At 58.7% G+C, this 22,123-nt stretch overlaps 1 protein-coding gene across 1 annotated transcript; it reads left to right on the top strand.

Annotated features, from left to right (window-relative positions):
- Positions 1 to 276: 276 nt before the first annotated feature.
- On the top strand, positions 277 to 14,326 carry ATP6V0B (ATPase H+ transporting V0 subunit b). Its single transcript, XM_050961268.1, has 8 exons — positions 277 to 394; positions 8,385 to 8,433; positions 9,521 to 9,604; positions 10,116 to 10,193; positions 10,861 to 10,930; positions 11,906 to 11,957; positions 13,394 to 13,584; positions 14,011 to 14,326. The coding sequence occupies exons 1-8, from the start codon at positions 328 to 330 to the stop codon at positions 14,035 to 14,037; spliced, it is 618 nt and encodes a 205-aa protein (XP_050817225.1). The 5' UTR covers positions 277 to 327; the 3' UTR covers positions 14,038 to 14,326.
- Positions 14,327 to 22,123: the final 7,797 nt, after the last annotated feature.

The following is a 22,123-nucleotide window of genomic DNA, read 5'->3' as shown; positions in this document are numbered from 1 at the left end:
CCGGCCAATGACGAGCCGGCATTGGCCCCGTCCACAAATCCCGCCCGCAGATCCCGAAGCCAATCGCAGCAGGTTTGGGACTGAGGCTGCGGCCGTAGCCAATGGGAGAAGCCGTCACGGATAGCGGGGAGGAAAAAGCCTGCGCGGAGCACTCTGGGATTTGTAGTTTGGTCCCCGGGTACCGCCCGCCCTCCCCAGAGCCAATCGCCAGTCTCGCCGCGGTCACGTGCCGGGGCCCCGGCCCGCCCGGTCACATGGTGTGAGTCAGGTGACCTGCTCGAGCCCCGGGCGGTCCTTCCCCGCAGTCCGCGCTGAGGAGCCGCCGCCATGTCCGGGCCGCTGCTGCTGTACACGGGCCTCGGGCTCGGCTTCTGGGCCGCGCTGGCCGGCGTGGGTGAGCCGGGGGGGGAGGGGGTTGGGGGGAAGGGTGGGGGCGGGGTGCAGATGGAGGAGGATGCGGGAGGCGGTCAGTTGGGGGAGGCGGAAGGGGTCAGGGCTGGGGGGAAGGGTGGGGGCGGGGTGGAGATGGAGGGGATGCGGGAGGCGGTCAGTTGGGGGAGCGGAAGGGGTCAGGGTTGGGGGGAAGGGTGGGGGCGGGGTGCAGATGGAGGGGATGCGGGAGGCGGTCAGTTGGGGGAGGCGGAAGGGGTCAGGGCTGGGGGGAAGGGTGGGGGCGGGGTGGAGATGGAGGGGATGCGGGAGGCGGTCATTTGGGGGAGCGGAAGGGGTCAGGGTTGGGGGAAGGGTGGGGGCAGGGTGCAGATGGAGGGGGATGCGGGAGGCGGTCAGTTGGGGGAGCGGAAGGGGTCAGGGCTGGGGGGAAGGGTGGGGGCGGGGTGCAGATGGAGGGGATGCGGGAGGCGGTCAGTTGGGGGAGCGGAAGGGGTCAGGGCTGGGGGGAAGGGTGGGGGCGGGGTGGAGATGGAGGAGGATGCGGGAGGTGATCAGTTGGGGGAGGCGGAAGGGGTCAGGGCTGGGGGGAAGGGTGGGGGCGGGGTGGAGATGGAGGGGATGCGGGAGGCGGTCAGTTGGGGGAGGCGGAGGGGGTCAGGGCTGGGGGGTCGGGGGGGCGGGGTGGAGATGGAGGGGATGCGGGAGGCGGTCAGTTGCGGGAGCGGAAGGGGTCAGGGTTGGGGGAAGGGTGGGGGCAGGGTGCAGATGGAGGGGGATGCGGGAGGCGGTCAGTTGGGGGAGGCGGAAGGGGTCAGGGCTGGGGGGAAGGGTGGGGATTCGGGGGTGGAGGCAGGAGTCCTGCTGTGTGAAGTCCCTTCTGTCTGGGCAGGGATCCGCCTCAGCCCCTGCCCCAAGGCAGCGCCTGCTACTTTCGCTTGGTACCTGCTGGGGCAGGGGAGTTGGACAGGGCTGGCTCCAGGCAGGAGCACAGGGCTTCTTGTTCCTGTCACCCATTACGCTGAGCCCAGGCTGGTGGCGGCCCCCAGACTGTGCAAAGGGGCCGGTGGGGGGGTCTGGCTGCTCCTAATCTCCTCTTTGAGCCCAGGCACCTACGGTTGGGCCTTCGGCCGGCCGCCTGGTGGGCTCTGAGCGTTCCTCCTGTCCCGTCTGGCTCTGGCTGTGGTGTGTGGGCTGAGCTGCAGTTTGTACCGGTGTGCTCGGCCCCTGGGCTGCGTTCCTTAGCTGGACAGTCGCTTGCAAGTGTCTGCCCCGGTGGGGTAGAGCCATCCAGCTCTTAGTGAGTCCAGAGGCCCCCATCTGTCCCCTTTGGCAGCCTCTGCAAAGGCCAGGAATGAAGGACCTTTGGAGACTGAGTCCCCCTTATGCCCACAGTGCCTGAGCATGGCAGTGATGGGGGTTTTGGCAGGACCTGCTGTGTGTGGGGTGTGTCTTCAGAACAGGGTTGAGGGGCATCAGTGGGAGGCTGTGGCTGGTTTGCATCACCACTGTCTGCTCGACAGGTCCTGCAGACGAGCTGGGGGGAGGCTGGACTGGTCCTGTGGGCCAGCGAGGGTCCAGTCTCCTTTCACTGTGAGGATTCTCCCACTAAGGCTTCCCTGGGATAGGAGCCTCTCGACCCTGCTGAGCCTGAAGGACTCTTATGCCAGTCTGTAGTTGTTCTTGGCGAGCATCCCCCAGGATTGTCTTCAGCTGGATCTAGATAGTCACTTTTGGGGGGGCATTTCACTTCAAGCCCTCATGTAAAAGGGGACAGGTCTACCCGTCAGCACAGAACTGGGAGCCAGACCTCCTGGGTTCTGTTCCTGGCTCTCTGACCCACACTGTGCCCTGCTTCACCTCTTCCTTGCTGGTAAACAGGGGTGGCCGGTGATGTTGTGGGGGATAGTCTGGGTCTATCAAGTGCGAGGCAAGTTGTCATTTGGCTCAAAAGAGGGCGGAAGGGCAGCAGCAGGACTGCAGGAAGACAAGTCACTGTGGCTTTCAGGATGGAGTAACGCAGCCTCTTCCAGGCTGAGAAGCTGGCTCTCTGTAGCAGTTGTCAGAAGTATGTTATTTTGAGTAGGTGCACGAGTTTTTCCAAGCTTTGGCTTGAAGCCCGTGGCGTAGCAATTTTGCAGCGCAATGGAGATGCCCTGTGGAAGGGCACCTCTCCTGGCAGTGGGGTCAGACTGTCTGGTTTCCTTTCAGTTTTGAGGGTCAGAGTGTCCCTGAACACTGAGAACTAGTCAGGCCCGTACTTTGATGGAGTTGCAGGTTAGCGCCTGCTCTCATCGCTGCGTCAGGTGGGCATGGACAGCCTGGCTCCTCTGTGAGAGACCACTCCAGACTTCTCCCCGGAGGTCCTGTGGGCCTGCACCGCTCTGACCCACCCCCTGCCAAGTGGACACTACATCGGGAGTCAGCTTAATGAGATCCATGAGTCAGGCGGCTCTCGGAGATATGCTGGGTGCAGCATCTGTGTGACGTGGGCTTGCTGAGCCATCGGGGAATGGTTTCTAGTTGAGTCCGGGTATTGGCTGCCCACGTCCTGTGCAATCCCGGCTCCAGTAAAGGGGAGGCCAGAACCGATTAGTGCCTTTGTTTCTGCATTCTTGGATGGTCAGCAAAATGCCAGAGAAGGCACTGGGAGTGTGCCAGGGCTCGCAGCCTGCAGTGATCCTGCCTCTGGCCTCGTTCCTGTGCTGTGCAGTCTGGGAGCTGGCACACAATGGAAACAGTGTCTGTCACTCGGCATGTTTTGTCAATAAAACCCAGGGCCGAATGTGTTCTGAGCCAGTGAGAAGGTGCTGTAGGAACCTGCTTTGGTTTGGCCTTGTGCTAGTCAGTGGCAGCTGTGACTGGCTGGGCCTGGGGGCTGCCCTGGTCTGTGGAGCAGGAACTGTAGAACCCAAAACAGTAAACAGCCCCAGTGCAGACAAGTCTGCCCTGGCAGAGACACTCAGGCATCTGGGCACATGTGGGGGTGGGGAGAAGGGAAAGGGGCCCAGAAATGCTTCCGCCCATGCGATAGGAGTGGGAACAGCCTCCCCGCCCTGGGGTGCCTTTGCCAGAGCTGCTGGTGGGAGCAGCGCTGCCCCTTTGCAAGCTGCTCCTTGGGTGCTGTGCAGCTGGGCGGGTTGCTCAATTGGCAAGGGTGACTCGTTCCTTCCTCCTTTTGTGGTGGGGCCTACTGGGAACAGTTTTGCTTCCTCTCTTGCGTTCCTCACCCCGTGGCCACTCCAGCCAGAGCTTGGGGTGTTGATTCACCCTCCCCCAGGTTGCGAGGGGCCCCGCTTGGCATATTGCAGTCAGGCTGGCAGTAACTGACAGGCGTGTGGTGACCCCAGTCCTTCGGCTCCTAGCGTGGGGAGAATACGAGCCACTGAGGTCCTGTGGCTATTTTGGAGGGTGTCTCCCATGGGCCCAGGATAGGTCTCCACAAACAGCCCTGGAGAGGCCAGGACTTTATCCCAGGTCACAGGCTGGCAACAAAGTTCTTTCCAGCCAGGGGGGCAGGAATGGGCAGGGCTGGGGTGGGGGGTCCTGGGCATTGCAAACACCTGTTCCTCAACAGAAGTGAGACCCAGCAGGCTGGAATAATCTCCTGGCAGGCACGCGGCTGGTCTGGAGCAGGGCAGGGCTAGACACCTCCCTTACCGACCTTCCCTGCCCCAGCTGGACGCAGACCGGGAGGCAGGCTGGGTGTAGTGGGCTCTGAGCTGCTTTTCATGCAATTTGAGCACTGTCCGGTGAGAAGCCAGCCCCACGTGAGCTGCCAGCTCCCTGCTAACCCCAGTGATTCAGGGGCTGGGGCTGGGCGTCCCTGGGTGACTGACTGTCCGGCAATGGTCAAACGGCAGGGCCGAGCCTGACTCCCTTGCATGCAGCCAGCACTGTCCCCTGGGCTGGCTGGCTGGAGCATTGACACTACCCAGAGCAAGTGCCCCAGCCAGCCTGGTGGGTTAACTCTGGCCGAGTCCTTCCGGCTAGAGGCTGGCCACAGACGTGAGAGGCCTGGGCAGCCAGCCACCTTCCCTCAGTCCCCCTAAGGCAGTGGTCCCCAACGTGGTGCCTGCAGGCGCCATGGCACCCGCTGGGGCATCTATTGCACCCGCATACTGGCCGGTGGACAAGCATCTGCCAAAATGCTGCCAAATAGCTGCATCATGAAGAGGAATCGCTGCCGAAATGCCGCTGATTTTTGGCAGCATTTCGACGGATGCTTGTCCACCGGCCATGGTCCTCGGTGGCTCATCGTCCAGCGCCTGCCACCCAGAAAAGGTTGGGGACCACTGCCCTGGGGCAGCCTGGGTGTCGTCCTCCATGCAGGTCACCCTGTGTGTTCTGACTCGTGGGGTGGCTGAGTTAGCTGCCAGCTGACTCCGCGAAGGTCTGCTCAATGCACTGAGTGCTCGGTGCTTTAGAGACTGCCAGGACGCCAGCTCCCTGCCCCCAAGGAGCCTGTGAGCGCCTGGTCTGTGTGCAGGGTGAGCATTGGCTTGGCAGCAGCAATACAGCACTCACGCCAAATCCGTGCCTGCACTAGGGGCTGGCACGGGCTGGACTGCACTGATCCCTTGGCAGCTAGTTCAGTCGATGCAGCTTGTTGGTGGCCCAGGCCTAACCTGAGCTCGGTGGCTGGTGAGCAGGGAGAGGGGAGTTGGCCTGGGCTGATGTGAGCCTGCTGATCTGTCCTCTTCCTGCTGGGGCTGTTTATGGCAGTGACAAGGGGGCGCAGGCCCGGGGGAGCCTGTGAATTCGGAGGTGGGGGTGGGGCTGGCAAAGCCCTGGATTCTGGCCTTGGCCTATGGGGGAAGGTATTTGATGTTTTGGAGGTGACTTGCAACCCTCTCTTCCTCCATATTCCCTTCTAACCTGCTTTGCTGAAGGTGTGACTGACATGCTGCATACACCATGCAGCCATCCAGCCTTCGCTGTGTTACCCACCCCCTGGATCTGGTGTGATGCCAAGGCTGGAACGTCTGCCTGAAGCAGGGGCGCGGCCTCCTCTGTGCCTGGGGTGCAGCCTGGCCGTTTCTGGGGCTGTGTAAATCATGCACGTCTTCTCCATTCTGCAGCTCGATTTTCCGGCTTGTGCTTCCTAGTGCCCCTGGGAAGCGCAGAGGAGATGTGCTGTTACTGAGGGGAAACGTCTCACAACCAGTGTCCAAGGAAGAGCTGGGCTGCTGGAAACCGTTCTGCATCAGATGTTCCCGCACTGGAGGGGGGGTTAAGTGCATGTGAATTTCAAACTCTGTATAGGAAGGAGCTGGATTGGATGAAGCTGTGCCCTGCTGCTGGCCCTTATTTGTGCTTGTTTGAGGCCTGGGTTCTTGGCTGTGACCTGAGAGATGAGTTGTTGGCCTTTTCCTCTTGCAGGCAGAAATTGGTTACTGCTTTAGCTCTGCACAACGTGCTGTGTTTCAGAGCCTCTCCTGCTCCGTGCACTGGTCAAGCTGGCCCCGATTGGGGAGCGTTTGAACTTCCTGGCCGAGTGCTCATTACTCATGTCTTCAGAGCTACTTATTTTCAAAACGCAGCATTTGTACCTGTGGGGTGAGGCCTCCCCCTCCCTGGCCAGCCATAGACCTCTTCCCAGCTTCTGGCCCCAATGCAGCGCCACCTTTCGGCATCACCGGTGCCTGTCACTGCTCAGTGGGTGCAGAGGGAGACTGACGTGGCACTGAGCAGTTCCCTGCTGCTAAGGGGAGACCTGGGGGCAGTCAGGAAACTGACCCAAGGCTTGTTCATGTCTTGCTGCTATTGCTTGGGCAGGCTCGAGCAGCAGCTGGCCCTGAATCTGAGTGGTGGCTGGTCTCTCTCGTATCCCCTCTGGCTGGCTGGGGAGTGGGACACTTTCAAGTCCTGGTTTGGGTGTCGGGAGTCAAACTGTTTATTTAAGACGTTTTACAAGTCCCTGCCATGTAAACCTCAGAAACAAACCAATCATCCTTACAGCAGTGTGAGTTTGTTTAAAGAGACCTTGTAAAGGATTTAGTCACTGGCTGTCGGTGGTGTGACCGTGTTCGTGAGCTTCGGTGCAATGCCCGTGCCATGTGGTTTCCAGTGATTGAATTAGCTGATTGCAAGTGCTTACTGGGGGGCAGGCCCTGCGCTGTGCACACCTCTGTAAAGCAGGTGATTTCTGTGGGGAGGGTTCTAGGCCCAGTGTCTCTAGCAGGGCTTGTGCCAGGCAGCTGCTGTGAGTGCGAGGAAGCTGGGTTCCTTGCAGCTCTCGGCATCACCGTACTGGGCTGCTGGCAGGGGTGAATCTCACCCCACCAGAGTGTGGCCTGCTGCCCCAGCATGCAAAGGGCACAGGAGCATGACCCCCTGCAGCGCCCTCCACAGTTCCCACAGTGCTGGGCCCCTCCCCGCACCATTGGAGCAAGGGGAGAGGGGTTTTCAGGAGTCATGGACAAGAACAAGCCGTGGGTTGGAAGGTGAGGTGATGGGCAGAGCCCACGTGGCCTCAAGCTGTGGCAGTCTCCACGGCTGCTGCAGGGCCTCTGCCAGGGCGAGGGCCAGTGTCCCAGCGTAACAGCCCAGGGAGCCCCGCAGGATCGTCCCCACCTGTGGACTGGAGAGGCAGGGGTGCAGCACAGCTGTGTGCATGGCTGGGCTAGGTGACGCCGTGGCTAGGAGCACCAGAGACACACTGCCCTTGGGCTCCTTGGTACCGGTCCCCCACGGGTTGGGGGCCGTACAGTCCGCAGACAGCTGCATGTCCTCACGGGAGCACAATCCTCCTAGGTCAGCAGGGACTCGGCCGAGCCTGGGATCCTCCTTGAGCAAAGGGGCTGGTGGGGGCGCTGATGCTGGCACATGCTCCTCCATCCGGCTCAGGCTGTTCCGGCTCATTTCTGTGTTGGGGGCAGTATGGGTCTAGTGCGGTGATTCTCAACCCGTGGGCCACTGGCAGCCCAATCGGCACACAGCTGCGGCCATGTGACGCCTGTAGGCCATACAGGTGGTGTATATATGGTGTGGATGGGGCCCACATAACACAGAGAGCTGCGTATGCGGCCCACAGTGGTAACTAGGTTGGGAACACTGGTCTGGTGGTTAGAGCATGGCTCTGGGTGCCATATCCTGCCGGCACTGCTGCTGTGGCAGCCTCAGCCAGCCCCTGCCAGCGCTCAGCATGTGCCCAGCCTGCTCCTAAGCCAGCAGCCATTCCCGTGCAGGGCTGTCAGACCTAGTGCCCCAGAAACGGGCTGCCCAGACCCATCCCGGATTGCTGGGCCCAGCTGGGTGCAGACTGTCCCTGCCCTGCGGTGCTCCCGGGGCGATGGCTGGCGCTGACTCACGGGTGCGGTCGCAGGCTCAGGGTGACAGGGCAGCACGTGAGGATCACTGCATTGTGGAAGGAATGAGCCAGCCTGGCCAAGTGCTCACTCACACTCCCTGTGAGTCAGGGGCCCCCGCTGGCTGGAGGGGCAGGGCACTGGGTGAACTGGGCAGACCTCGCTGTGCCCCGAGGGCTGCCTTGCCTTGGCTGCGGGAAGGGGCATGGTGTGCGACCTCATCTGTACCTTCACTGCTGACCCTGCTTTGTGGGTAGAGGAGGGGCCAGATACCACAGTGATGGGCCCAGTAGCAGCACGTGCAGGATCTGTCTCAGTCAGCGTTGGTGCGACGCCCCCTATGTGAGCGAATGAGATAGTCGTCAGGCTGGACCGCTGCTGCTTTCAGCGTATCTGGCGGAAATCGCAGGGGCAGCTGCTGCCGGGGACGCCCTGGGTGTGGGGAAGCCACGGGGAACCTGTCCCACCCTAAGCTCCCCAGAGCAGGACTCCCCGTCTGTCTGGAGGGCCGTGCCCTAGAGCGGTGCCTGGCACGGGGCTTCCTGGTGCCCTTCTGTCCTCTGACAGCCAGGCTGCTTGGTTGGTGTGAGTGGCTCACAGCAGCTGGGCTGGGCAGGGTGAGAGCAGCTAAGCCAGGCTGGGGCTCGGGCTGACTGGAGGTTTCCCTCTTGCTCTTCTTTTCAGGTATCTGCTACACGATATTTGACCTGGGCTTCCGTTTTGATGTGGCCTGGTAAGATGGCTCTTAAGTGCCGACCCTGTGGTTGGGCGCCCTGCCTGGGGCTAGGTGGGCTGGGTCCAGCGAGCAGGGCTTCCCACTAAGGGTGCTAGCTGGCATAGGTGACCAGAAAGCAGCACTTGCTCCATCACGCTGGCCAGCAGTCGTCCTCGGCCAGGGTCGTGCAGGGAGAACGTGCCCTTCCTGCCCCGTGCGGCTGCGGGGAGAGACTGCAGCAGAGACCCAGAGCCTTCATCACTCCCCTGGTGTAGGAGCCGCTCCTCTCTCTGTCTCCCATGGCTTGGAGCCCACTTGGTACTGGCTTGGACTGAGGGCATGCTACACCTGGCTGGCCCAGCACCCAAGCTCGCTCCCGCTGTGCACTGTCCCGTTCCACGGCTGGATCCTGCCACAGAGCGCCGGGCTGCAGCTCTGCTCCCCTCCCCATTGCAGCCAGGAAAGCCTGCAACCTGCCCTCAGCATCCAGTCGCGCTCTGCTGCCCCTGCCCTGCCCCTTCCTGTGCTGAGTGCTCTCTGCCAGCTGCCTGTGGCTCTGCTTGCTGGCAGGCACGATCCAGATTGCCCTGGGCTGGGCTGGCTGATTCCCCCAGCAGCCGGCCCTACGCCTTCCTCCTCCAAGGGCAATGGCAGCAAGGCTGTCGAGTGTTCTGCTTGGCCTGGGCTGCACCACAGGAGGAGCCTGCCCAGCCATGTCAGGGCTCGGGGGTGAAGGCTGGGGACGAGGCGTGGCTGGGTCTGCTTGGGAGGCTCTACCACGTGCTGTGGTTCCTTGCTCTGTGCTGTAGACCCCAGGCTGGCAGCTCCCATGCCCTTTCATGGACCACCCACGTGGGCAGCCGTGGGTCTGGGGTGGTCAGGAAAGCCAGTGAAGTGTCTCCGCGTGCTGGAGCCCCCAGCTGGCTGTGCACGCACAGTAGGGTGGCCGTTGCATTGAGGGGGCCCACACAGCAGGCAGCCGTCTCGCCCTCCTCCCGTGGAAGGGAGGCGCTGGGCCGTTGGCCACTGGCCTGTGGCCCTGGAGTGCTGGGACGGGTGGGGCCAGCCCTGACTCTGCACTAATGAGGTTCCTTTCTGCCTCTAGGTTCTTAACGGAAACCTCCCCCTTCATGTGGTCCAACCTGGGCATCGGCCTGGCCATCTCGCTGTCCGTGGTGGGCGCAGCCTGGTGAGTTGGGTCCCATTGTCTGGGACTGCTGGTCCCATGGGGTTTGCTGCTCCCAGAGCCTGTCTGCTGAGGGTCCTGCTCGGGGACCGGGACTAGCTATCATGTAGGTGGCGCTGCCATGCCTGAGTCAGCCCCTCGGAAGCGGCCTGGCTCCGACATCACAGCAGGGCACCCTTGGGCCTGGAGCAGCACCTCTGACGGGCCTCACGCTCCTGCTGGTGGCTCTGGAGAGCTGCCAGGGGATGCTGGTGGCCTGGGAGATGTCAGGGTGTCTGGCTGGTCTCTGGGGGTTCTGTGCCAGTGAGTCCCCAGTCAGGCTGGCAGCTGCCCCGTGTCCCTGGGTGCCGTTGCTTTTCCCAGCCCGTCTCACCGTGCGTGCCTGTGGCATGAGTGGGGAGCGCTGGGCATTGTTGCAAGCTCTCTCTGGTCAGCGCTGTGCTCTGCCCCAGGGCACCATCTCCTCGTTGGCAGCGCCCCAGGGCTCCATCACTGACTGCCCTGTCTCTCACAGGGGGATCTACATCACGGGCTCCAGCATCATCGGCGGGGGAGTGAAGGCCCCCAGGATTAAAACAAAGAACCTGGTCAGGTAAGGGCAGCTGGTCCCCAGTCTTGGGTCCCAGGACAGGACCTGGCACCTGGGGGGAACAGCAGTTCACCTGAGCTGTTCACACTTCCCCAGCATGCTAGCCCCTCCGAGTGCTGAGCCCGTTGGTCCGCTGCTGGGGCTGGGATCCCAGCTCTGCTAGGGCTCCTGTCCCCACAGCCCACCCCCATCTCTGGCCCACGCGCTCCGGTGTGCGGGGGCACCAGTCAGTCCACACCTGAAGGAAACAGCTTCTGCCCAGGCCTCTGGGCTCCTCGCCCTGGAAATGTGAATCATCCTGAATCACCAGTGCATGCTGGGAAAGGCAGTGCTTCCTATCCCTGGCTGGCTGCAGGCCCACAGGGGCTGTGGGGGGGTGGGGGCTGAGTTAGCTGTGTGGGGTACAAGGCCCCGCACCCTGTTGTCTGCCTGTTGGATTACTGTGGGATGCTTCCCCTCTGCTGGGTGGCGAAGGGCCAGTGCTGCCCCCCGTGGGAGCGTCTCAGCAATGGGGCCAGGGGGGCTTAGCAGAGGGAGAGGCACTGGGCTGTGTCAGCATGGGATCCCCACAGGGAGACGACTCATCTGTCAGCATGACAGGCAGTTGTGGGGGCAGAGGCTGGGCTGTGGGTCTCTGGCTCCAGTTGCTAACGCTGTCCCTCATCCACAGCATCATCTTCTGTGAGGCCGTGGCCATCTACGGGATCATCATGGCGATTGTCATTAGCAACATGGCTGAGGTGCATGCTGGCGGGAAGGGTGGGTGGGAGGGTGTACCCCCCAAGCAGCCCCTGGCGCTCTGCACAGTCTCCCCTGACCTGTCCCTATGGGGAGAGGAGGGGCGTAGCCAAGGCTCAGGGTCTCTTCACTGCTTCCCTCCAATATCGCTGGGCAGGACAGCAAACCCAGCGCAGGCGCCTGGCAGGGGGAGCCTGTTCCACATGGGGTGTCCCTTGGCTCCCCTGGCCTGCGGTCCTGGCTCTAAATGTACCAGCCATGGCAGTGCCAGGAGCACTGGGAGCTGGTGGTAGTGGGCAGAGCCTGGCGCTCCGCTGGGCTGGGTGCTGTGGGGCGTTTCTTGGCTGGGATAATGGGTGCATGGATCCAGGCTCTGTGAAGCCACTGTGGCATGAAGGGTTTGAGCTGGGCTCCAGGAGGGGAGATAGCAGGGCTCTGGTAAACCCTGTTGTTCCAGCCTAATCCAGGCAAGGGGCAGTGCCTGAGCTCACCACTGGAGCAGGCCTGGCCCTCTCGGGAAGGGTTGTGGCTTCGTTGTCCAGAGCAGGGCAGGACTCGCCCAGGGTCCCACCGTGACTTGAATCAGATCTGGCTGTGAGTCTCAGCCCATCTCCCTGGCCTGCCAGTCGCACTGCAGAGCCGGGTGCGTTTGTCCAGTGCAGCGCGGGGGGTGCAACTTGGGCAGGGCAGTGTGACACAGCAGGGTCCCAACCTGCGGGCGACACCTTAGTGGGTGTGTCTTGCCGCCGTACACCCGCTCAGACAGACACAGCCGCTGGTTATGTGCAGTGGGAATCTCCCTCTGCCCCGGTATGTGGCGGGGAGGGGCCTATGGAGCAGGTAGCTATGGTCCTGAACTGGGACTCTGGGGGTTCGGGTCCCAGCTCTGGGCAGCCTGTGCCCATCGCCATTGCAGGGAGCTCTGGCCAGGCTGCTGTATCCCTGCCGCTAACCCTGCACCATGTGTTGTCTTCCAGCCTTTCAGTGGCACCACTCCAGAGACTATCGGTGCCAAGAACTACCATGCAGGTAAGCAGCATCCTGCACCGTGTCTGGAGGGGCCTGTGGGGCCAGCGGGTTCTACCCTGAGTGGAGGGAGGCTCCTGCACTCCGGCCCCATGCCAGTGTCTGTTCTCAGTGCATGCTCCGGCATGCTCTTCCCTTAATGTGTGCACCTGGTTCGATCTCCCCAGTGAGCCACGGGGCCCCGTGTGTGCAGTGTAGCCCTTCCTGGTGCAGCTGAGAGCCCTGTCTGGGCCTGGGGGCAGCGCTGTGCCCTAGGAGCTGCACCTCTCCTCTGGGGCAGGCAGGGCTGGGGAGCAGTGGCCTGTCCCACTTCCGCCCCTGCAGGCCCAGCTGTTCAGGGTGGCAGCCTGCCTCGCCTAGCATTGGGAGTGGGGGTGACTGGCTGGGTAGCATTGTACTTAAAGTGCTGCACAGGATCTTTTCAAGGGGAATACATGTATCAATCCACACTGTACCATATGCATACGATATAGCACGTGGATTGATACATGTATTACCAATAAACGTGGTGCTTTGCCTTATTCCCCCGAAAAGATCCTGTGCAGTACTTTAAGTACAACGGTTTGGTGGAGAATTGCGAAAGGGGGAAAGGTACCATGAGCATTTATTGAGCAATGAAGCAAACTTTGAGAAGTATGGAAAAGTGATGATAAACCTTGGAAAGTATTAAGAAGTGATCACTCATTAAGGGATGCACACCCCCGGTGGTAAAGAGAGGAGGAGAAGTAGCGTTCTTGCTCCAGGAAAAGAGGTAGTGGTAAATAAGAGTAAAGAGATAAGCATTGCTATTTAGGCCCAGTCGGAGGCTGGGTACACTAGGAAATGTTTAAACGTAAGCAGTCTCTTAAGAAGGCTCCCAGAGAGGAGACTGAGAAATTGGCCTTTGTAAAAGATATTACTGCTTGTACAACACAGCCCTTCCTGAGCCTGCCAGCAGAGCGCCCTGTGCCCTCTCAGTCTCCACCCTACTGGGCGTCTGCGGCCGGGCTCTGGACCCAGGATGGCTGCTACAGGGCAGGGAAATGTTGCTTCCCCTTGGATGCTCCTATGTAGCCATAGGTGGGGGACCAGCCTCTGGGGGCATCTTCCTAGGTAGCTGGGGTCTGGGTTCACACCTCTGCTTCCCCTGCCCCAAACACACAGTGCCACCTGCTCTTGGTGTGCGGCAGCGATTTGAGCTCACCTTGGCACTGCCGGCGCAGGTCACAGGGCCCTGCCTGGCAAAGGCACTTCAGGGAATTTGGCAGCCTTGGTTTGTCCTCTTCATATTCTGCTCTGTCCCCTTAACTCTGCGCTGGCAGCTCCTAAGAGTTTCCTAGCCTGGCCAGTGCCTGGAGTGCCCCAGTGGGCTCTCACAGGAGGAGGCCAAGCCCCTGTGCAAGCCAGGCCTTGGCCTGGGGCCTGCTGCATCTCACCACTCCCTGCCCCACCCCCTCCAGGTTTCTCCATGTTTGGGGCCGGCCTGACCGTGGGCCTCTCCAACCTGTTCTGCGGGGTGTGCGTGGGCATTGTGGGCAGCGGGGCTGCACTGGCCGACGCCCAGAACGCCAGCCTCTTTGTCAAGATCCTGATCGTGGAGATCTTTGGCAGCGCCATCGGGCTCTTCGGGGTCATAGTCGCCATCCTGCAGGTACCGGCTCCTGCCCTCTGGGCCCAGTGTGCTTCTGGGGCCCCCAGACGTGGGCTGCCCAACTCATCAGACAGGCCTAAGTGTCTGCAGGGCCTCAGGGCCCCCAGCGGGGTGATGGGAGGGATGCAGCCACTGCTCTCTGGTGAACCGAGAAGCCCACCCAGGGGACTCGGGCGGGTGGGGGGAATGATGCAGCGGCTCCATATGGTGGCACCATCTTGCCTGGCTACTGGAACCCATTGTGGCATAGCCACAGGGCACTGGAATTGGAGCAGTTTGTGCCCAGGGCTGATCGGGGAGGAGCAGCCTGCGGGTCCTGCAACTTCAGCCAGGCTTCCTGAGCAGGGCAGTTGGGGGGCACTTGGCAGGGTGTGCTCCTGGGAGGGGCTCGGGACATGTTCTGACCTGTCTCCTTTCTCTCTGCAGACATCTAAAGTAAAAATGGGGGACTGAGCCCCTGCCCGTTCCGGCCTGGCCCCCTGCGGGCGTGACTGTACATATTTATTTAATGTTTCTATTTCCTGATCGAGGGCGTCGCTTCGCCGCGTCGGGAGCGGGTGCCCAGGTGTATAGAACCGCCCCTGCTGGCCCGCTGGCCCCATGTGTGTGTGAATTCGGCTCCCTCCTGTTGGCCCAGCCAGCCGGGGGTGGGGGTTACTGCCTGAGTGTTCCTGGTGTGTGTACAAATCAATCGACCAGTGTAAGTCAGTGTCACGTGAAATAAACATGGTTCCTGTCCCTGCCTGCTGTGTTCTGTCTGTGGCATGCGCTCCCATCCTGCCCTCAGGGCACTGCCAGCCCTGCCTGGCCACGGGACATGGCATTGTTCCCAGCGCTCTTCCAGAAGTGGCAGGGCTAGCTTGGAACTGGCTGGATGCTGCTGTGAGCTATGCTGCTGCTCTCAGCTAAGAACAAAATTCTTAAGCTGGCATGGACCTGTGCCCAGTGTGCCAATGGCTTAGTGGAAGGGGGGCCTGCCTCAGAGTCCTCCTACAGCTGCCTCAGATACTGCTACAGCTGAGGGAGACCCTGGGGTTGGGCTGGCAGAGAGCTGAGGTTGGGAGTCAGAGGCACAGTGGACATGAGGGGGAGGGTAATGTCATAAGAACAGCCACACTGGGTCAGACCAAAGGTCCATCTAGCCCAGGATCCTGTATGCTGACAGTGGCCAATGCCAGGTGCCCAGAAGGAATGAACAGACCAGGGAATCATCTGGTGATCCAACCCTGTCACCCATTCCCAGCTTCTGGCAAACAGAGACTAGGGACTCCCTGCCCATCCTGGTTAATACCGTTGATGGACCTATCCTCCATGAACTTACCTAGATCCTTTTTGAACCCTGTTATAGTCTTGGTCTTTACAGCATCCTCTGGCAAGGAGTTCCACAGGTTGACTGTGTTGTGTGAAGAAATACTTCCTTTTGTTTGTTTAAACCTGCTGCCTATTAATTTAATTGGGTGACCCATAGTTCTTGTGTTATAAGTAAATAACACTTCCTTAATCACTTTCTCCTCACCAGTCATGATTTTACAGAGCTCCATTATATCCCCCCTTAGTTGTCTCTTTTCCAAGCTGAAAAGTCCCAGTCATTAATCTCTCCTCAGACAGCTGCCGTTCCAAACCCCTAATCATTTTTGTTGCCCTTTTCTTAATCTTTTCCAATTCCAATATATCTTGGTTGGGCAACCCATCTGCATGCAGTATTCAAGATGTGAGTGTAACATGGATTTATATAATAGAGGCAATACTATATTTTCTGTCTTATCTACCCCTTTCTTAATGATTCCCAACATTCTGTTCATTTTTTTGGCTGCTGCTGCATGAGTGGATGTTTTCAGAGAACTATCCACAATGACTCCAAGATCTCTCTCAAGTGGTGACAGCTAATTTATAGTATCAGAGGGGTAGCTGTGTTAGTCTGGATCTGTAAAAAGCTACAAAGAGTCCTGTGCACCTTATAGACTAACAGACGTATTGGAGCATAAGCTTTTGTGGGTGAATCACATGTGTCTGAAGTGGGTATTCACCCATGAAAGCTCATGCTCCAATACATCTGTTAGTTTGTAAGGGTGCCACAGACTTTGTAGCTAATTTATAGTTGGGATTATGTTTTCAAACGTGCATTACTTGGCATTTATCACCATTGAATTTCATCTGCTGTTTTGTGAGATCACGTTGAAGCTCTTAGCAGTCTGCTTTGGACTTAACTATCATGTAGTTTTGTATCATCTAGTAAATGATTCTAGTAGATTGGTGAGGCATGATTTCCCTTTACAAAAACCATGTTGACTCTTCCCTAACAAATCCTGTTCATCTATGCGTCTGACAATTCTGTTCTTTGCTGGAGTTTCCTATAGTGTCCTCAGCCCTGCACCTTATTTCTAGGAAGGTTTAATGGTGAGCAAGGTGCTACTGGCCAAGGCCCTCTGGACGCTGCGCCTGATTTTGGGAGGGGTGCGTTTGGGGGCTTAAGACCAGCAGCAGAGCTCCTGCTTGACCCCACTGCTAGGTGGGCTGGCAGTCGTCTGTGCCTCTGAGTCCAAAGCACAGCAAGCCCCTAGGCAACCAGCAGCTGCGTTCTGGGTGGGGAGGGAGCATCTCTGCCACAACCTGCCCCTCTCCAGGATGGAAAGGTGCAGCCCCCCTGTGCAGCCTGGATCCCTAGGGGAAGGCTATGGCCAGCCTGCCCACATCAGGCCTGGGTCCTCCCATTCCAGGCAGTGGGGCTGCCTCTGCTCTGAGACTGGAGCCACCCTGCCGTCAGTTGTGGATGCTCCTCTTCTGCCTACTCCAGTGGTTGGTCAGTCACTGGCCTGGGGCCCAAGCAGCAGCGGTGGGCATGGGCTGGAGATGGCTTTCTGGGCACTAGATTCTGCAATCACCCCTTCTGCCTGTGTTCCCTGCCAGGCCATGGGTCGTGGCTGGGCTCTCGGCTAGGAGGGTACGTGGGGGTGTCTGTAACTAACCGCCCCAGGGACTGCCTGGGATCGCTTCCCCATCTGCCCCCCCCCGGACCCTCCTGGCTGCTCTAATTCAGCTGCTGTATGGCGAGGCTGGGGAGCTGTAGCAGTTTTCTCCCGTCCCCCAATTGGTGAAGAGCTGCCTACATGTCTGCGCTGCAGCTGGGCCCTCCAGCGAGAGGTGGGGGGCCTGGGTGTGAGGGGAAGGGGAACACAGCAGCTCTAGCACGTCTCTGCTAAGGGAGGGCCTCGTGCTCTGACACACCTGTCGCCTCGATCTGTCCAAGTACCTGGGGCCTGAGCCTGTGCAGGGAAGAGAGCAAACGCCTGCAGGTCCTAGCAGGGTGGCTCTGCTGCCTGCTTTGGGAGACCCCGGGGGGCTCGGGAAGGCCTGGTCCGGCTGCCCATTGCCCCAGGCTGTGACAGCGATGGGCCGAGAGCAAGGGGGCCTGCAGCAGGGTTAGCACCACATCCCGAGCTGCACCAAGACCCCTGCGGTTCTGCATTAGCGCCTCCTGCGGGATGGGTGGGAGTAAATCGGACGCAGTGAGTGCCCTGGGCAGGGCTCAGGAGCTCTGCTCTCCATTTGCCGCAGCCGGGAGCCAGCGAACACGTCGGGCAGTGGCGGCCAGCAGCGCCTCCCAGGCTGTGCTTCACTTTCATGTAGAGCAGCTCAGCTTGGGGCAGAGCCTGGGGGCCCCAGCCAGTGCCCGTGTGCTCACGTGGAGGGTGAGTAAAGCTACCTGAGCAGGGTTTCTGGGGGCCACTGAGGTTTCTGTGGCTCTCAAGGGCAGAACCGATTCGTTGTCAAGGTGCAGGACAGGCTGGGACCTGCCCAGCGGGCTGTGGGTGTTGGCTCGCTTGCTGTGGCCCGGCCTTAGCCTCCAAGGGGGCACCTGTCCTTAGGGGTCAGGGCTGAGCTCCACTCACCTCACCTGGTCTCTCAGCAGAGGGGATGAGCTTCACTGCCTAGGCTTGGAAGGGAGAGACGCAGATTTAATATCAGTCCCACATCTCAGGAGTTCTCGCTGGGGTACAGCCTCCTGCTCTGCCATGGGCATCTGCCACCTCAGAGGGGGCTGCCCTGCGGAGCTGTCACACTTGTAACATGCATGTGGGCTCTGGAAGTAGGATCACATTCCTGTGAGCAAGGATCTGTGTCTGGTGGAGCCCCAGAGTGAGTCAGACCAATGTCCAGCTAGCCCAGGGTCCTGTCTTCCGACTGCAGCTAGTGTTGGATGCTTCAGAGGGAATGAACGTAACAGGGAAATCATGATAGCTTCTGCCTTATCATCTCTCCCTTTCCTAATGGTTTCTAGCAGTCACCCCTCTTATCGCTGCTGCACCTTGAGTGGTGTTTTCAGAGAACTACCCACAATGACTCCAAGATCTCACTTGAGTGGTAACAGCTAATTTAGACACCATCGTTCTGCATGTACAGTTGGGATGATGTTTCCCAATGCGCATTACTTTGCATTTATCAACACTGAATTTCAGCTGCCATTTTGTTGCCCTGTCACCCAGTTTTGAGAGATCCTTTTGTAGCTCTTTGCCGACTGGCTGGGACTTAACTGTCTTGAGTAGTTTTGTGTCATCTGCAAATTTCACCACCTCCCTGTTTACCCCTTTTTCCAGATCATTTAGGAATATGTTGAATAGGACTGGGCCCAGTACAGACCCCCCAGGGCAGGGCAGGCTGCAAAAGGGAGAGCAGCCCTGGCTGGGTTTATCCAGTCTGTTCTTAAACGCCTCCAGTAATGGGGCTTCCCCACCTGCCCTTGGGCGCCTGTCCTAGAGCGTAAGTCCCCTGGGAGTTAGCCAGCTTGTGTCTAATAGCTAACCTCCAGCTCCCTGGCCGTAGAGTCAACCCATCGTGCCCCCAGCCTTGAATTCTTGTCTGGGTCCATCCCACTAGCAGACTTGCCCCAACTTTGTCTTGCACTGACATCAGGCTAATGGGTTATAGCTTCCTGGGTCGTCCCCCCCCGCCCCTGTCTCCCCCTTCAATCGTGGTGCAACGTTAGCTTTTCCTCAGTCCTCTGCTGTAGCGTGTTCACGACGACACGGGATTTACAGAGCTCCTCGGCCACGTCTTTTAACATGTTTGGGTGCAAGTTATCCAGGCCTGTGGGTTCCAACGGTTTCCCTTTAATACTTGCTATCTAGCATTCGCCCTAGTTCCTGAGGGACTAGAAGGTGTTTCGTTATCACACTCAGATGTGGACTTATCGTCCTGTCTCTTTCCAAATACAGAAGAGAACTATTTGTTGAGTACTTCTGTGATTGACGATGTTACTGTCCTGCTCTAATACTGGCCGTGGCCTATTGCTAGGATTTGGCTTGTTCCTGATCTATTGAATGGATTCCTTCTCGGTCCTTACCCCTCTGGGCCCTATTCCTCGCTGATACCTTGAGCTTGCCGAATGATCTGCATATCCTAACTTCCAATTTCTACTCATTGCTACCAACTTCTCGTTTTTCCATTTTGGTTTGGGGGGTGGGGAGAGGTTGAGTAGCAGCTGCCTTCACCCCCTCTTTTAGCCCAAGGAGGCGCCTGTCCTGATTGCAGAATTGGTTTCTGGGTGTCGAACGCTGCGTCCTTAAGCAGTTCCTCACCTTCATGTGTTTTGTTGACATTTCTCCTCTTGGTCACGCGCCATTGCTCACGATTGTTTTCAGCCTTGGGAAACTGGCCCTTTTAATGCCCAAGTTTGGCTAGTACTAGTTGGGAGACTGCCATGCTCGCAAATGAGCTTAGTTCGTGGTCGCTAGCACCCAGGTGTGACGAGTTTGGTCACAGAGACCCCCTTGGGACTGTCAGCTGACATGCCGAAACTACCTCTGAGCCTGTTTTCCTGCCAGCCTGGGACTCCAGAACCCTGCCTTGTTGAGCCAGACACGCTAGCCTGCTGCAACACTGACCCAGGGTCTGAACCATGTCCCCAAAGCTGCAGGCTTGAACTGAAAATCACTCAGCAGGTTACCTGTCTTAGCACCCAGCTCCCAGTGCGATCCAAACCCCAAATAAATCCATCTTGCTCTGTATGAAGCTTATACAGGGTAAACTAATAAATAGTCCGCCCTCTATAACACTGATAGAGAGATATGCACAGCTGTTTGCTCCCCCAAGAATTAATACTTGCTCTGGGTTAATTCATAAGTAAAAAGTGATTTTATTAAATACAGAAAGTAGAATTTAAGTGGTTTCAAGTAATAACAGACAGAACAAAGTAAGTCACCAAGCAAAATAAAACAAAACACGCAAGTCTGAGCCTAATACATTAAGAAACTGATTACAGGTAAATCTCACCCTCAGAGATGTTCCAATAAGCTTCTTCTACAGACTAGACTCCTTCCTAGTCTGGGCCCAATCCTTTCCCCGTTACAGTCCTTGTTAGTTCCAGCTCCAGTGGTAACTAGGGGATTTCTCATGACTGGCAGGCCCCTTTGTCCTTCTCTACCCCTTTTAATGGCTTTGGCACAAGCCGGGAATCTTTTGTCTCTCTGGGTCCCCACCCTTCCTTCTAAATGGAAAACATGAGGTTTAAGATGGATTCCAGTACCAGGTGACATGGTCACATGTCACTGTAAGACCCCTAGTCTCCATTCTTCCTGGGTTGGCCCCCAGGTCCCCAGGAAGGCTTGCAGGTAAATAAACCATCTACAACCAATTGTCCTAGTCAATGGGAGCCATCAAGCTTCTAAACCACCATTAATGGCCCTCACTTTGCATAATTACAGTAGGACCCCAGAGTTATACATCCTATTTCTAGCTTCAGATACAAGAATGATACATACATGCAAATAGGATGAACACACTCAGTAGTTTATAAGCTTTGTAATGATACTTTACAAGAGACCTTTTGCACAAAGCATATCCCTGTTCCATTATCTTCACACTCATAGTGCAACATCACGCCAGGCAACCATAATTTTTTATTGAGACAAGGTGGATGTATTAGCCCAACCTCTGGGGGTGAGAGAGTCTCTGTTGAGCTTACAAGACCTAGTCAGCTTGGTCTAATGCCCGGGTCCCACTGGGCTATAGCGATCCTGCATCCATCAGTTGTTAGGTCAGTGAAGAATTCAGCGTGATCAGAGTGTCTAATACAAGCTTGGCTCTTGTTGGTCGCAATACTGTTTGTGTACCTTATAGACTAACAGACGTTTTGGAGCATGAGCTTTCTGGGTGAATACCCACTTCGTCAGATGCATGTCATCTGATGAAGTGGGTATTCACCCAGGAAAGCTCTTGCTCCAAAACGTCTGTTAGTCTATAAGGTGCCACAGGATTCTTTGCTGCTTTTACAGCATTTTACACGGCTAGCCCTCTGATACTTGACATGATCACACAGGTTTTCTTTCTACACATTGTGATGTTAGAGAAGCAGCTCCTCTTGTCCCCTGTCTGAGTGGGGGGCTCTAGCCAAGCCCGCTCATGTTTTGGGATGTATGGGAACATTGGCCCAGGAGCTGGATACTGTCCTGCAGTAGCAGTAATGCCAGAGCAGGGGATGTTGTCTCCAAGGCTGGGGGCCACCTGCCTGGCCGTGACACCCCTGCCGGCCTCCATTCCTAAATGGGGCGGAGCCAGAGTTTAACATTTCAGCTGAGTGACTCCCCCCACCAGGGCTCAGGGAAACCTGCCCATGTGTAGCACATTTGGTGTCATACACCAGTGTTTCTAATTCCTCTTGTCTATTACCCAGGAGTCTGATGTTGGAGACCAGGCCCGTCCCGCAGGGCACAGCCCTCTGCCCCACAGCCCACTCGCTGGTGCACAGGCTCCCACCCTGCCCCACTCCCACCCAGTGGTGCCATCGCACCTGCCCCCTGGGGCCCCCACTCACACACTGGTGCCCCCTGCCAGTCCCCACCTGCTTCCTGGTGGCCATTCCCTGCACCACCTACCCCCCAGTGCACCCCATCTCGCACCACCACTACCCAGTGGTGCCCACCCCCACTTGTCCCGCTGGTGCCCCCCCACCATGCCCCACCCCGACTCGCTAGTGCCCCCACCCTGCCCTGTCCCCCCTCACTGGTGCCCAAGCATTAGGGTCCTGTCTCCAGACAAGGGAAGGATCTTGCCAGGAGTCAGCCCTGGGGGTCCCAGGGCGGTGCATGGTGCTGCAGGGACTGAGGGAAGGGGTGGGGATGGGGGGCAGGGAGCAAAGCAGGGGTGGAGCAGCGACCTTGCCAGGTCTGGAGGTGAGGCCTATGGATGGAGGGGGCATGGCCAGTCTTTGTGGGGGTGGAGAGGGCTTGACCTATGGAGGAAGCTGGTGAGGCCAGTCCTGGGCGGGGGGCAGAGAGGAGGCAGGACTAGGGGAAATGGGGCTGGATCTGGGGGCGGGGCCTAGGGCAGCAGAAGTGGAGTGGGGCCAGTCCTGGGGGCGGGGCCTAGGGTAGCAGTGGGGGGGCTAGACATGGGGGTGGAGTCACAGAGGGGGCGGTGGAGGCAGAGAGGGGCGGGGCCTAGGGTAGCAGTGGGGGGCTAGACATGGGGGTGGAGTCACAGAGGGGGCGGGGCCTAGGGCGGCGGCGCTGCGGTGCGGGAGCGGCCGGGCCTGGTAGCCGCG

Source organism: Gopherus flavomarginatus, chromosome 7, assembly GCF_025201925.1.
Source record: "Gopherus flavomarginatus isolate rGopFla2 chromosome 7, rGopFla2.mat.asm, whole genome shotgun sequence".
NCBI lineage: Eukaryota > Metazoa > Chordata > Testudines > Testudinidae > Gopherus > Gopherus flavomarginatus.
This window is presented reverse-complemented; position numbering and strand designations above follow the sequence as displayed.

What these genes read in the sequence shown, in the direction of transcription:
- ATP6V0B (XM_050961268.1), top strand. Translation starts at nt 328, where the DNA reads ATGTCCGGGCCGCTGCTGCTGTACACGGGCCTCGGGCTCGGCTTCTGG. An exon ending in TTCCGTTTTGATGTGGCCTG is followed by an intron (nt 8,434 to 9,520) that starts GTAAGATGGCTC and finishes TTCTGCCTCTAG; the next exon opens with GTTCTTAACGGAAACCTCCC. An exon ending in AAAACAAAGAACCTGGTCAG is followed by an intron (nt 10,194 to 10,860) that starts GTAAGGGCAGCT and finishes CCTCATCCACAG; the next exon opens with CATCATCTTCTGTGAGGCCG.